Here is a 16,128-nt window from a genome sequence, read left to right as displayed (position 1 = left end):
TGTGTGTGATGTAGTTATTATGTGTGTGTGTGATGTAGTTATTATATGTGTGTGATGTAGTTATTATGTGTGTGTGATGTAGTTATTATGTGTGTGTGTGATGTAGTTATTATATGTGTGTGATGTAGTTATTATGTGTGTGTGATGTAGTTATTATGTGTGTGTGATGTAGTTATTATATGTGTGTGATGTAGTTATTATGTGTGTGTGATGTAGTTATTATGTGTGTGTGATGTAGTTATTATGTGTGTGTGATGTAGTTATTATATGTGTGTGATGTAGTTATTATGTGTGTGTGATGTAGTTATTATGTGTGTGTGTGATGTAGTTATTATATGTGTGTGATGTAGTTATTATGTGTGTGTGTGATGTAGTTATTATATGTGTGTGATGTAGTTATTATGTGTGTGTGATGTAGTTATTATGTGTGTGTGATGTAGTTATTATATGTGTGTGATGTAGTTATTATGTGTGTGTGATGTAGTTATTATGTGTGTGTGATGTAGTTATTATATGTGTGTGATGTAGTTATTATGTGTGTGTGATGTAGTTATTATACGTGTGTGATGTAGTTATTATGTGTGTGTGATGTAGTTATTATGTGTGTGTGATGTAGTTATTATATGTGTATGATGTTTTTATTTTTATTTAACCTTTATTTAACCAGATTTAAAATCTATTTTTCAAGAGCGTCCTGGCCAAGACAGGCAGCACCAAGTCATTACAAAAATTACAGACAAACAACATGAAAAACTACAAGTAATCTAGTAAAAACCATAGAATTCACAAGAGTATAACAGAATCAAAAACAGCAAATTAAAAACATTGACAGGTCAGGGAATCAGTCTCAAGATCATTCATCTGTGATTTAAAAAGACCAATCTGGACAAGTTCTTCCAGTTTAAAAGTATTTTGTAAGGCGTTCCAAGCTGATGGCGCGGAGTACATAAAAGCCCTTTTTTCCAAATTCAGTTCGGACATTTGGAACAGTTAGCAGGATAAAGTCCAGCGAACGAAGAGAGTACCCACCACATTTCTGAACAATACAAATGCCCAAATAAAAAGGTAGTAAACCCAAAATGGCTTTGTAAATAAAGGTATACCAGTGCCTGAGCCTACGAGTGACTAGAGAAGGCCAGCCAACCCTGGTATACAAAGTGCAGTGGTGCGTAAGGGTTTTGCATTTTAAAATAAATCTCAAAGTGCCATTGTAAAGGGTGTCAATTGATCTCTAACACTGAGCGGAAGCATTCATATATAAATGATCCCAATAGTCTAATAAAGGCATAAATGTAGCTGATACTAGCCTCCTTCTGGCTTCAAAAGAAAAACAGGCCTTATTCCTAAAATAAAATCCCAATTTCAGCTTTAATCATTTTGTAAGTTGTTGAATATGCAATTTAAAAGAGAGGCCGTCATCAATTAAAATTCCAAGATATTTATATGAGGTTACAACCTCAATCTCCTGAACAGTATAAAAAGCAGTTTGCAAGTTCTGGAAAGCTTTTGTAAGAGACAAGGCACAACAGTAAATAACAGTATCATCAGCATAAAAATGAAGTAGCTCATTTTGGACATTTCTGTCTAAATCATTTATATAAATAGTGAATAAGAGAGGACCAAGTACAGAGCCTTGGGGCACACCATTAAAGACAGACAATTTAACAGACATAAGCCCATCAAATTGATTGCACTGAGTTCTATCAGACAGGTAGTTAGCACTCTGAAAGACCTACACTCGACAATCTCTGCCTTGGTATAGCATGATCAACTGTATCAAAAGCCTTAGAGAGATCAATAAAAAGTGAGACAAGGTGCTGTTTTTTGTCAAGGGCTTCAGTGATATAATTTAAAACCTTCATGGATGCTGTAATTGTGCTATGCTTCTTCCTGAAGCACAGATGTAATTATTATATGTGTATGGTGTTATTATTATGTGTGTATGATGTAGTTATTGTGTGTATTATGTGGATGATGTAGGTATTATGTTTGCATGATGTAGTTATTATGTGTGTATGATGAAGTTGTAACTACATCATACACGCATAATAACTACATCATAACACATAATAACTACATCATAACACATAATAACTACATTATACACACATAATAACTACATCATACACACACAATAACTACATCACACACACATAATAACTACATTATACACACATAATAACTACACCATACACACATAATAACTACACCATACACACATAATAACTACATCATACACACATAATAACTACATCATACACATAATAACTACATCATACACACATAATAACTACATCATATACACATAATAACTACATCATACACACATCATAACTACATCATACACACACAATAACTACATCATACACACATAATAACTACACCATACACACATAATAACTACATCACGACACATAATAACTACATCATACACACACAACAACGAATTGTTATAATGTGTGTATGATGTAGTTATTGTGTGTATGATGTAATTATTATCTGTATGATGTAGTTATTATGTGTGTAAGATGTAATTATTATCTTTGTAATATGTAGTTATTGTGTGTATGATGTAGTTATTGTGCGTATTATGTAGTTATTGTGCGTATGATGTCGTTATTATGTGTATAATGTAGTTATTATGTGTGTATGATGTAGTTATTGTGTGTGTATGATGTAGTTATTATGTGTGTATGATGTAGTTATTATGTGTGTAAGATGTAGTTATTGTGTGTGTATGATGTAGTTATTATGTGTGTATGATGTAGTTATTATGTGTGTATGATGTAGTTATTGTGTGTGTATGATGTAGTTATTGTGTGTGTATAATGTAGTTATTATGTGTTATGATGTAGTTATTATGTGTGTATGATGTAGTTATTGTGTGTGTATGATGTAGTTATTGTGTGTGTAAGATGTAGTTATTGTGTGTGTATGATGTAGTTATTATGTGTGTATGATGTAGTTATTATGTGTGTATGATGTATTTATTGTGTGTGTATGATGTAGTTATTGTGTGTGTAAGATGTAGTTATTGTGTGTGTATGATGTAGTTATTGTGTGTGTATGATGTAGTTATTATGTGTGTAAGATGTAGTTATTGTGTGTAAGATGTAGTTATTATGTGTGTATGATGTAGTTATTACGTGTGTATGATGTAGTTATTATGTGTGTAAGATGTAGTTATTGTGTGTGTAAGATGTAGTTATTGTGTGTGTAAGATGTAGTTATTATGTGTGTAAGATGTAGTTATTGTGTGTAAGATGTAGTTATTATGTGTGTAAGATGTAGTTATTACGTGTGTATGATGTAGTTATTATGTGTGTAAGATGTAGTTATTATGTGTGTAAGATGTAGTTATTATGTGTGTAAGATGTAGTTATTGTGTGTGTAAGATGTAGTTATTATGTGTGTAAGATGTAGTTATTATGTGTGTATGATGTAGTTATTATGTGTGTATGATGTAGTTATTGTGTGTGTAAGATGTAGTTATTATGTGTGTAAGATGTAGTTATTGTTTGTGTATGATGTAGTTATTGTGTGTAAGATGTAGTTATTATGTGTGTAAGATGTAGTTATTGTGTGTGTATGATGTAGTTATTATTGTGTGTAAGATGTAGTTATTGTGTGTGTATGATGTAGTTATTGTGTGTAAGATGTAGTTATTATGTGTGTATGATGTAGTTATTATGTGTGTAAGATGTAGTTATTGTGTGTGTATGATGTAGTTATTATTGTGTGTAAGATGTAGTTATTGTGTGTGTATGATGTAGTTATTGTGTGTAAGATGTAGTTATTATGTGTGTATGATGTAGTTATTATGTGTGTAAGATGTAGTTATTGTGTGTGTATGATGTAGTTATTATTGTGTGTAAGATGTAGTTATTGTGTGTGTATGATGTAGTTATTGTGTGTAAGATGTAGTTATTATGTGTGTAAGATGTAGTTATTGTGTCTCATCCCACTGTACTCTCTGGTGTTCAGGATGATCCAGGTGGAGAGGGAGTCTGCTGACCTCAGGGCAGATGAGATAGAGTCTCGTGTGAACAGTGGTAGCATGGACGGACTCAACGTTACACTCCGCCCCCGAACCATGCCCAGCTCAGCCACTGCCCAGTCCCTGGCTTCCTCCTCGTCCCCTCCCACCAGCGGACGCTCTACCCCCAAACACAACACCCACAATGCCAGCCACCAGCTGGGAATCATGACCCTGGTGAGACACAGACATGCACTTAACCATCAGAGAGGACTAACCTGACAACATGTTTGGATTCATGTACTCACACACAATGTTTACAGTGTGAAACAACAAGTCACTCAACTGCTGCTTATTCATTCTCTCTTCAGTAACCCCAGTAACTGGTTTTGATTGTATGTCTAACAACTGGTTGCCTCTAACTATGTGTTGGTGTGTCTGTGCCTCCCTCCTGTCTTTAACAGCCTAGCGACTTAAGGAAACACCGTAGAAAAATAGCAGTAAGTCAGTTTTCTCTTTATCTACACAACTAAGAGAGGCAGTACAGCTCCCAGATACGGAGAGTTACTGAAATGAACAAAGTTTTCAAGGTTGCGATTGGAAAGACAGGATCCTTCCCACTGGACAAGGGGTTGTCACAGCCTCTCTGAGAAAGCTCCTATTTGAAGCCTCCTGACAGATAAAGGTGGCTTCACTCTTTCTCACCTCTCTCTCCCTCCAGTCTCCAGTGGAAGCTCGTGAGGACAAGGCTACTATCAAGTGTGAGACGTCTCCCCCCTCCTCTCCCCGCAGTCTGAGACTGGAGACCAACTTCGCCCAGCTCACTGGCAGTCTGGAGGACGGACGAGGGTACACACACACGCACACACACACGCACACACACACACACACACACACACACGCACGCACGCACGCACGCACGCACACACACACACACACACACACACACACACACACACACGCAGACACACACACACACATACAACCCCTCCCCCACATACACACACATTCTTTCAATCACACTTATACTTTGTGTCTCTCTCTCTCCCCCTCGCTCACTCTCTCTTTCTCTCTCTCTCTCTACAGGGGTAAAGCGAAGAAGGGCATCAAGTCATCTATAGGTCGTCTGTTTGGGAAGAGCAAGGAGAAGGGCAGGATGGAGGGAGGAGGGACACTGGGGAGGGAGGGACAGCCTCTGCCTGCCCTGATGCCGGGAGGTAACTCAGCTGGACCTGTAATCTCTGTCTTCTGTAGGCTACTGTATGTATAGGTATGTGTGAGTGATGCTATGTCTGTTGTGTTGTGTGTCTCAGTAGACTTTGAGATGAGCATCGGAGACACCATGACTCTGGGCAAGCTGGGCACGCAGGCAGAGAGAGACCGCAGGATGAAGAAGAAGTAAGACCTTTACCTACCACTCACACACACACACTCTCTTTCTCTTTCTGTCTAAATGCAAGGTCAATTGGTGGTGTCTCTGTCAGTTGAATTGTGAATACATTTTGGAAGCTGTGAAACCCTGGCCTCACTCTGTTCCGTAGTAGAATAAAACATTCATGTGCTCCAGAGGCCATGCCAACATTAGTTGTTTCCTCTCCTCTCTCTTTCTCTCTCTCTCACTCCCTCTTTCTCCCCCGTTTCTATCTCTCCCCTGTCTCTGTGTCAGACATGAGCTGCTAGAGGAGGCCAGGAGGAGAGGACTGCCCTTCGCTCAGTGGGATGGACCAACTGTGGTCTCCTGGCTGGAGGTATAACCTCTAACTCCTGACCTCCACCACAACCCTCCCCTATCCCTAGCCTCCAGATTCCCCTAAACCCTACTCTACCTTAACCTTGTCCTACCATATAATCACCTGGAGTGTTATACTGTGTGTGATTATGATGTTGATGGTAGTGGTGATGATGAAGATGATGCTCTCTCTCACCAATGTAGTTGTGGGTGGGGATGCCCGCCTGGTACGTGGCAGCGTGTCGTGCCAACGTGAAGAGCGGTGCCATCATGTCGGCCCTGTCGGACACAGAGATCCAGAGGGAGATTGGCATCAGTAACCCCCTGCACCGCCTCAAACTGAGACTGGCCATCCAGGAGATGGTGTCCCTCACCAGCCCCTCTGCCCCACTCACCTCTAGAACGGTACAAACACACACACATCACACACACACACACACAGCCTCTTTGTACCGCTCATGGTACATACACACACACTGCCCATCACCTGTCACTTCACTGACCCTGTAATGATAGTGCTTTTGGAGTTGACAGTACTCTTCACTCTGTCCACTGTGCTGCATGGGGTGGAGCGGGAAACCTACTCTCTCAACAGTGTGCCAGATACTGCCTGCCTGACACACTCCCTCTCACTACAGACACTGTATGCGTGTGTGCGTGCTTTTCTTTGTTGTCTGTCTGTAATTGTGTGTGCGTGCTCGTGCGTGCTCTCCCTCTCTGCACAGTCCTCCGGAAATGTGTGGTTAACCCATGAAGAGATGGAGAACCTGGCTTCCTCCACTAAAGCGGTCAGTGCCATCTGTGTGACCCCCTCCCCACCACACACACCACACACACTCTGCCCCGCTGTGCTACACATATGCTTGCTTCTGCAAACGCTCATCCCCAGCCTCCTACAACTACAATGCATACTGCCTCCTTGTTTGTGCCTGGGTTAGCATGTCTTTGGTGCACCATATTAGGCTCTGTTGTTTTGATGAGTTATTGTGTGTAGATTTATGCTGGTTGTCAGTTAGGTTGTGTTGTGATGAATTATGTCTCAGCATTCTGGTGTTAAAGTTGATCCATCTCTCCATATGGCTTTCCTGGGTTCAGTACCTGGTCGGTTACATTGGTGCATGGGACTCAGATCACTCAAAAAATGTAAATCAAATTTTATTTGTCAACCTTACAGTGAAATGCTTACTTACAAGCCCTTAACCAACAATGCTGTTTTAAGAAAATATCTAAAAGAAAGTAAGGGATAAGAATAACAAATAATTCAAGAGCAGCAGTAAATAACAATAGTGGTGCTATATACAGGGGGTACCGGTACAGAGTCAATGTGTCAATGTGCGGAGGCACCAGTGTCGAGGTAATTGAGGTAATTATGTTGCCATACCAGGTGGTGATGCAACCCATCAGGATGCTCTCGATGGTGCAGCTGTAAAACCTTTTCAGGATCTGAGGACCCATGCCAAATCTTTTCAGTCTCCTGAGGGGGAATAGGTTTTGTTGTGCCCTCTTCACAACTGTCTTGGTGAGCTTGGACCATGTTAGTTTGTTGGTGATGTCGACCCCAAGGAACTTGACGCTCTCAAACCTGCTCCGCTGTAGCCCTGTCGATGAGAATGGGGGCGTGCTCGGGCCTCCTTTTCCTGTGGTCCACAATCATCTCCTTTGTCTTGATCATGTTGAGGGAGAGGTTGTTGCCCTTGCACCACATGGTCAGGTCTCTGACCTCCCTATAGGCTGTCTCATCATTGTCAGTGATCAGGCCTACCACTGTTGCGTCATCTGCAATCTTAATGATGTTGGAGTCGTGCCTGGCCATGCAGTCATGAATGAACATGGAGTACAGGAGGGGACTGAGCAAGCACCCCTGGGAGGCCTCCGTGTTGAGGATCAGCATGGTGGATGTGTTGTTACCTACTCTCACCACCTGGGGGCGTCCCGTCACGAAGTCCAGGATCCACTTGTAGAGGGAAGTGTTTAGTCCCAGGGTCCTTAGCTTAGTGATGAGCTTTGAGGGCACTATGGTGTTGAACGCTGAGCTGTAATCAATGAATAGCTTCTCTCACATAGGTGTTCCTTCTGTGGGAAAGAGCAGTGTGGAGTGCAATAGAGATGGCGTCATCTGTGGATCTGAGTTGGGGCGGTATGCAAATTGAAGTGGGTCTACGGTTTCTGGGATAATGGTGTTGATGTGAGCCATAACCAGCCTTTCAAAGCACTTCATGGCTACAGACGTGAGTGCTACGGGTTGGTAGTCATTTAGGCAGGTTACCTTAGTGTTCTTGGGCACAGGCACTATGGCGGTCTGCTTGAAACATGCTGGTATTACAGACTAAGACAGGGAGTGGTTAAAAATGTCAGTGAAGACACCTGCCAGTTGGTCAGCGCATGCTCGGAGTACACGTTCTGGTAATCCATCTGGACCTGCGGCCTTGTGAATGTTGACCTGTTTAAAGGTCTTACTCACATCGGTTGCGAAGAGCGTGATCACACAGTCGTCTGGTACAGCTGATGCTCTCATGCATGTTTCAGTATTACTTGCCTCGAAGAGAGCATAGAAGTTATTTAGCTTGTCTGGAAGGCTCGTGCCTCGTGGGCAGCTCTCGGCTGTGCTTCCCTTTGTAGTCTGTAATAGTTTGCAAGCCCTGCCACATCCGACAAGCATCGGAACTGGTGTAGTACGATTCAATCTTAGCCCTGTATTGACGCTTTGCCTGTTTGATCGTTCGTCGGAGGGCATAGCGGGATTTCTTATAAGCTTCCTGATTAGAGTTCCGCTCCTTGAAAGCGGCAGCTCTACCCTTTAGCTCAGTGCGGATGTTGCCTGTAATCCATGGCTTCTGTTTGGAGTATGTACGTACAGTCACTGTGGGGACGACGTCCTCGATGCACTTATTGATAAAGCCAGTGACTGATGTGGTGTCCTCCTCAATGTCATCGGAAGAATCCCGGAACATGTTCCAGTCTGCTAGAAAAACAGTCCTGTAGTTTAGTATCTGCTTCATCTGACCACTTTTTTATAGACCGAGTCACTGGTCACTGGTGCTTCCTGCTTTAATATTTGCTTGTATGAAGGAATCAGGAGGAGAGAGTTGTGGTCAGAGTTGCCAAATGGAGGGCAACGGAGAGATTTGTAGAGCTCAGTGTGTGATTAGCATTAGCTAACTGTGTGCATGCGTCTAACCCAATCTGTCCTGTCTCTGCCACGCTGTCAATCACTCAGGAGAATGAGGAGGGCAGCTGGGCTCAGGTGAGAACTCCTCCCACTAACACCTGTCGTTGTTATCACAACAATTACCTGAGCCAGGGGGGTTGTCACCATGTCACAGAGAGCACAGTCTCAGATCACACACACACACACACACACACACACACACACACACACACACACACACACACACACACACACACACACACACACACACACATACACACACGCCTACTCTTTTGGTTAATCCACGTACACAGATGAACCTCTCAATTGTATCTAATCTCAGCCAAACATACTCACTAACTGTGTCCCTCCTGACACACAGACTCTGGCATACGGGGATATGAACCATGAGTGGATCGGTAATGAGTGGCTGCCCAGCCTGGGTCTGCCTCAGTACCGCTCCTACTTCATGGAGTGTCTGGTGGACGCCCGCATGCTGGACCACCTCACCAAGAAAGACCTCCGCACACACCTCAAGATGGTTGACAGCTTCCACAGGTCAGTCACCATGGTAACCAGCCAGCCACCACGGCACAACAACCATTCTTAGGAGCTGCCATGCTACACTTTCAATATCAATATAGGAAAAATAGGCATAAAAGTGATGACATATGTATTCAATTTGTGCAGTCAACAATGACAATTAACGCATAAAAATGTGGGAATACAAAATTCACAAATAATATTGTGTGTATCAGGGCCAGTCTGCAGTATGGGATTATGTGCTTGAAGAGACTCAATTACGACAGGAAAGACCTGGACCGTCGTAGAGAGGAGAGCATGCACGACATGAAAGGTAAACATCCATACTCATAGACAGGATCTCTCATTATCAATGTCATCATGTGAGATCCTGTCTCAGTGGTCTGCAGACACAGCACATTTACATTTGAGTCATTTAGCAGACACTCTTATCCAGAGTGACTTACAGTAGTGAGTTCATACATTTTCATACTGGTCCCCCGTGGGAATCAAACTAACAACCCTGGAGTTGCAAGCACCATGCACTACCAACTGAGCCACACGGGATTTAAGAGGGTTGGAGCTCTATGTATGGACAGCTGAGCCTTTTACTGCTATCTCCACACATACACACACACAGACACACACGCGCGCACGCGCACATGGACACACACGCACGCACGAACACACACACACACGCACACACACACACGCACACGAACACACACGCGCACACGCACATGCACATGAACACACACACACAGAGAGCCAGCTAAAGCTTTGCTACCTTATGACCTTCAGCACTGCATATGAACTTGACTCAGCTGTCCTGTCACATCAGAAGCCCCCCTCCTCACACACACACACACACCGCCTGTTCCTCTCTGAAAAAGCTGGGTGACAGCTGTGCTTATTCAGAACAAAGGCAGTATGCCATTGAGAGTACACTATTGGAGTGTGAATACTTCTGATATGATATTCTCTGTCTGTTTATTAGACGCACTGGTCTATATGCTGTGATAGTAATACACCTCCCTCTGTCTCTCTCTGTCTATCCCTCTCCCGTCTCTCTCTCCTCTCCCCTCTTTCCATACCCCCTCTCCCCTCTCTGTAGATGCGTTAGTGTGGACCAATGAACAGGTAGTGCACTGGGTCCAGAGTATAGGTCTGAAGGACTACAATACCAACCTGATGGAGAGTGGAGTCCACGGGGCTCTCATTGCTCTGGATGAGACCTTCGACTACAGCAGCCTGGCTCTCATATTGCAGATCCCCATGCAGAACACACAGGTACACACAGACACACACCCTTGGTCAAGGGACTAGCGCTGTGTAGGAATGACTAGGGCTGTCACAGTTAGCATATTACCGCCACACCAGTCACAAGTCATGACCCAGTCAAATTCCCTGTGACCGTTGGCATTCATTTGAGCATTCAAAACTGCTCAAATGAATGCCGCTGATGGGTAGTTTACCAAACGCTAATTGACTGGTACTTAGTGCTCTATTGTCCACCTAATTACTCTCTAAACACTTCATGGTTAAATGTGAATAATCTGAATGATAAGGACAAATGATGATGAGAATTAGGGCTCCTGTTTGGAAATGGACATGGGAAGCCCCGGAATATGCATAAATACAAGACAACTGGTCCGATCTGAGTGAGGGAAGCAGCAGAAAAGCCCATTGTTTTGCTACTTTATTAAAACAGAGCTGTAGAGAAAGGGAGAGAGAGAGAGGCACAGAGCGAGCAGCTCTAGACTATTAGGGAGCAGAGGCCGAGTGTGTGTGTGTGTGTTTGTGTGAGTAAGACACTGGAGGCTCGGAACACCAGAGCAGGCATGGAGGGAGAGACTGCAACCACTGTTATCTTGCGCTAGACTAACTTCTTGCTGGTTATTTATCATTCCATCCGATTACATAGTACCTGACTTGACTGCATCAAACCGAGAGAAACTAGGTTTATTGAGGCTAGCCATAACGTTACTGCTGTTCTCACCATCCTACAGTTGGCCTACACATAATAGAACGGACGTCCCCAGTCAAGTCAATGATGACATAATGGGTGGACTTGTAGCCATTTTGAGTGTACCCATTGGAGCAAAGCAGGAAGTAAAAGAAGGATGTAAAAGCAGGAAGTATACCCATCAGTCTGTGCTTTGATTTGTTGATTCAATTCAACTGGCATTACAAAAACGACATACCATTGCATGAGCCACATTAGTTAGTATTATTTGAATGAACATTCTGCATTACAATGGAAATGATTGCACCACCATACTTCTGTAGCGCAGTTGGTAGAGCATGGCGCTTGTAACGCCAGGGTAGTGGGTTCGATTCCCGGGACCACTCATACGTAGAATGTATGCACACATGACTGTAAGTTGCTTTGGATAAAAGCGTCTGCTAAATGGCATATATTTACAATACCAAGCAGCCTTTGCGAGTGTACCCTTGAGTTTACCAGTCACATTTCTATGGTGTGGAAGCCCGGAGATGCTAAACATGTTTATGTTAAATAACGGTCAATTACCGTGAGACCGGCAGTCATTTGCATGACAATTACCTCCTGGCTGACAAAATGTCATGACTGCCACAGCCCTAGGAGTAACGCCAGCTGTCTATTTAAGTGATAATGCCGGAAAAGCTGGTGTTTGGAGGATATATTGGCACGGGAGTTCGTCTCGGGCCGGCAAACCATGTCAATAAGCCAATATATCCTCCAAACACCGGCTTCGAAAGCATTATCACTTTTATACAATGGGTTAACAACATTTTCAAACAATGATTGACATATTTTAATTAAAAACTTTATTTTGATAACTTTTGTCATACTATTTCATCCTTCCACAAGATATAGTCCCAAAACAAATCTAGGATTGCTACCCAAGCCGGCTGGTCATTCGTTCTATTGGTTCGGTTGCCATTCTGGCTGGAAACATTCTTATCCCTTTGCTTGCTAGCTAGCCAACTATGGCTAACTTAGAGTCACGCCAATCAGTGAAGAAAAATCAACAACAGTAGCCACATTTGCATTTGTTTAAGCTGTTTTCTAGTGACATTTATTTGGATACATCTATAACAATGAGTTAATGAGGCACTATTTCACCTGGAATAGAAAATGTGCTCTCTCCTCGGGACACTGTTGTTCAGAGGAGCTAGCCAACAACACAGCTAACACAATAACTTCAAACTGAAGCTGGGAAGACTGCAAACTAGCTGCATTTGGTTTTGTTTGACTTTTTTTAAATGGACATTTCTTTGTATATATCCATAGAAATTATGCCAGCTGATTCATGACTTCGACTGGCTGAGAAACGCTGCCTGCCTTTCTCTTTCATCCCAACTCTTGACCCACCCCGACACGTTCCTTACTGTGGGACAGTTGGAGATCAAATTTGAAAATTGAAACAATGTTGCAAATGTCGGAGAGACAGACACTAAGGTTTATACAAATCTCAGCTGTTGTCTAAAAGAAATGTGAGATAATGTCTAGATGCTTTTTATAGTGGAGGTCAAGTTTATAACATGCCTGGCTGGGCTGATGGAACAGAGTAAATAGGCATTTTAACACCATAGATTTAGCCGGTGATAACTTGTGGAATAGACGGGATGGATTGCACTTTTAACCAATCAGCTTTCAGGTTGTATAAATGCTGTATATCTATATGCTGTGTGTGTGTGCGCTAGGCTCGGCAGGTTCTGGAGAGAGAGTTCAACAACGTTCTGGCCCTGGGCACTGACCGCAGACTGGAGGAGGTGAGTAATAAGGAAATAATGGACCCACAAGTGTTTCAGTTTTGCCGTCTTCCTGTGAAATATGGATTCTGTTTCTCTATAACCACTTTGATTGCTTTTACATGGCTGTTTGTTTGTTTACTTTCTCTCTCTGTGTAGAGTGGGGATGATAAGACGTTCCGCCGCTCTCCATCGTGGCGTAAGCGTTTCCGAGCGCGGGAGGGAGGAGGGGGAATGGGCATGATGGCGGGCTCCATGGAAACACTGCCCGCTGGGTTCCGTATGCCCTCCATGTCCATGCCCCCGTCCATGGCCCTGGTGCCCAGGAAACAGCTGCAACCAGAAGGTGTGTGTGTTTGGAAAGGGGTACTGTGAGGTCGTAGCTAATTGAATTGCAGTCGTGTGGATGTGATTTGAGTGTGTTTTGCGATTCACTGACAATGCAAGCCCTAACAATAACAGCCACAAAATGATTTCATCTTAACGCTTGATGTGTGTGAGGGCATTCATGCGTGTGTGAGTGTGTGCCGGTCTCTTTGCTTTGCCTGTCTCACTGCACGCTGTCTCCTCTCTGTCCCGCTCGGCCACGCCCACTTCTGCCACACACTGTCTAGCTCCTCCCCCGGCTCCCCAGAGACTCGACCCCTCTGCTGTACGGACGTACTCATGCTAACTCCACTCCACTTACTAACAGGAGCTAACGTTAACAGGTAAGATATCCTAGCAATGCTAAGAAATGGCTAGGACCATTAGCCTATTCCTGACTGAGCAATGCTAGCAAAAGGTTTAGGGAAACCTCATGCTAGTTCCACCCCAGTTGCCAACCCTCTCTCTCTCCCTCTTTCTTTCTCTCCCTCGCTTTCTCCTTCTGTCTTGCTTTGTATCTCTCTCAGTTTATTCCCATGACCTGTATGGACACATGCTTGCGGCCTTTCGAGAGTGACATGCCAAATTTGGGAGAGATCTTGACGTTAAGGGACCTGTATCCAGCGTCACCTCTCACCTTCTCCGTGGGACACGTGCAATTCGGAGGTGACCTCTGACTTTTTGACCTTTGAACTCTGAGCGTGCTCATTGCCACACTCGCTGCTGTAAAGGAGACTCGGCCCAGTTGCTATTCCCAGTAAACCCAGTACCCCCAGTAGCCTTGTTGTTGTGGTGTCGTGCTCCCGCATAGTCCTAATTCCTAATCTGTCGGTTCTAGTCCTAATTCTTTATCTGTGGGTTCTATTCCTAATTCCTACTCTGTGGGTTCTAGTCCTAATTCCCGAATCTGTGAGTACTAGTCCTAATTCCTACTCTGTGGGTTCTAGTCCTAATTCTGAATCTGTGAGTACTAGTCCTAATTCCTGCTCTGTGGGTTCTAGTCCTAATTCCGAATCTCTGGGTTCTAGTCCTAATTCCTACTCTGTGGGTTCTAGACCTAATTGCTCATTTGTGGGTTCTAGTCTAACTTTACTCTAGCTCCTGGGTGTTTTCCACCTACACGTCGTCCCCTCGGTTATGCAAGGTATTAATCATTTATTGTCTCTCTGTAAATAAAATGGATGACATATGTTTTTTTATATAAATATATATAAATATATATATTGGAATTATATATGGAGAATATTATAATATAATTGCTGTATGAAACCCAATGCCCTGTATTCGGTGGTGACTGTTCTATTTGTGTGTTGGACCTCTGTGTGTCTTATATGCTGTCAGTGTCTGGAGTTATATGAAGGACTCACTAAGCAGGGGCCTGTTACTCTATGTGATACTAATACTATGATTCTCAGCCACAGGTTCTTGGGTCCAGACCTAAACGGTTCAGTTACCTTTCCTGCCTTTTATCCCCTACTTTCCTTCTCTCTTTTCATAACTCCTTTCCCATCTCCTTTCCCATCTCCTTTTCTCCTTTCCTCCTGCCCTTTCCTATCTCCACTCGTTTCCTTCCTCTATTTGACACTGATGTAGCTACCATGAGTAGAGTAGGTGATCCTGTAGATATCAGAGGATACAGGATGAGCTGTGTGTGTAAATGAAAGCAATAGGCTCCAATATTTGAGACTTAAGGGAAACAGCATGTTAGGAAAGCCAAACCCTCCTAGACTAACCTCCATGGATGGATGGTGTTGTTTTTCTCTACTTCCTTTCAAATCAAACAGTAAATTGCTGCTAGGCATCAGCCACACGAAAATCCTCACAAACAGGACACCTGACAGAGACAGTGATGATGCCATATATGGACTTTTCCCCTGCCGCCCCTTTCCTGTCCAGTTGCCATGGGGATGTGAAAGTGGCCAATGATGCTGCCCGAGCACTAGCACGTGTTGTGTGTATGACCTCCTCTCCTCCAATGAGAGAGCTCTGTCAGTGAACTAGTGAAGTGTTGGATGGGTGTATTTCTTTTTATTTTACAGCCAATGTTTTAAAGGTGTCTAAAATATGTTATGTGTTACTGTGGCAGCTACGAGTACTGTGTGTGTATTTATTCCAGGTGTGAAATGATGCTGACAAATCAAGATTTTATTATTTGGCTATTTAAAAAGTGTATTGTATTTATGACACTATAGACATAAGTAAAGCTGTTTTTTGTAAAGATAAATGTTGATGTTGTGTGTTCATTTTGAGGTGATGGTTGGCATGCAGGTATGTGCTTGCACGTGAAGACGTTAACTGCGGCCAAGTATTGAAAATGGTCTTTAATGCAAGTTTAGACATCTACAAATACAAGTTGGGACATCTACAAATACACAACAATCTTTATTATAAAACTCAAAAATAAGTTAGCAAAAAAATAGAAAATAAAATAGCAAAACCACTCTGTAGAAAACGGAACGTATTTACATCACTAGCATTCATTACCAGTTTAAATTAAGCAGATGCATTGGTCAAAACTGCCATGGTACATATTGGCCCCACAAATAATAAACTAATGTTTTTTAAGCATAACACACGCAAACAGAATGCAAGATAGATCAGGGAAAGATTTAGAAAAGGAGGAAACATATTTTTCTGCATTAAGTCAGG

General features: G+C 42.9%; 1 protein-coding gene across 11 annotated transcripts in view; it reads left to right on the top strand.

Moving 5' to 3' along the window:
• Window positions 1-15,697, top strand: part of ppfia4 (PTPRF interacting protein alpha 4) — a 147,193-nt gene extending 131,496 nt beyond the window's left edge. For 4 of the 11 annotated variants that reach the window (XM_046342473.1, XM_046342482.1, XM_046342477.1 and 1 more), the window contains 16 exons: window positions 3,985-4,213; window positions 4,441-4,476; window positions 4,698-4,825; window positions 5,063-5,193; window positions 5,290-5,374; window positions 5,643-5,724; window positions 5,910-6,110; window positions 6,431-6,493; window positions 8,923-8,949; window positions 9,236-9,411; window positions 9,612-9,709; window positions 10,490-10,665; window positions 13,066-13,134; window positions 13,273-13,459; window positions 13,728-13,823; window positions 14,007-15,697. In XM_046342473.1, coding sequence (XP_046198429.1) covers window positions 3,985-4,213; window positions 4,441-4,476; window positions 4,698-4,825; window positions 5,063-5,193; window positions 5,290-5,374; window positions 5,643-5,724; window positions 5,910-6,110; window positions 6,431-6,493; window positions 8,923-8,949; window positions 9,236-9,411; window positions 9,612-9,709; window positions 10,490-10,665; window positions 13,066-13,134; window positions 13,273-13,459; window positions 13,728-13,786 — 1,747 coding nt within the window. In that variant the 3' untranslated portion in view covers window positions 13,787-13,823; window positions 14,007-15,697. The remainder of the gene's footprint in view (window positions 1-3,984; window positions 4,214-4,440; window positions 4,477-4,697; window positions 4,826-5,062; window positions 5,194-5,289; window positions 5,375-5,642; window positions 5,725-5,909; window positions 6,111-6,430; window positions 6,494-8,922; window positions 8,950-9,235; window positions 9,412-9,611; window positions 9,710-10,489; window positions 10,666-13,065; window positions 13,135-13,272; window positions 13,460-13,727; window positions 13,824-14,006) is intronic. The other 7 variants (XM_046342474.1, XM_046342480.1, XM_046342476.1 and 4 more) reach the window with 7 other exon arrangements.
• The last annotated feature ends 431 nt before the right edge of the window (window positions 15,698-16,128 follow it).

This window comes from Oncorhynchus gorbuscha, linkage group LG03 (assembly GCF_021184085.1).
Source record: "Oncorhynchus gorbuscha isolate QuinsamMale2020 ecotype Even-year linkage group LG03, OgorEven_v1.0, whole genome shotgun sequence".
Classification (NCBI taxonomy): Eukaryota; Metazoa; Chordata; class Actinopteri; order Salmoniformes; family Salmonidae; genus Oncorhynchus; species Oncorhynchus gorbuscha.
Note: the sequence above shows the minus strand (reverse complement) of the source record. Positions and strands in the feature narration are given on the sequence as shown.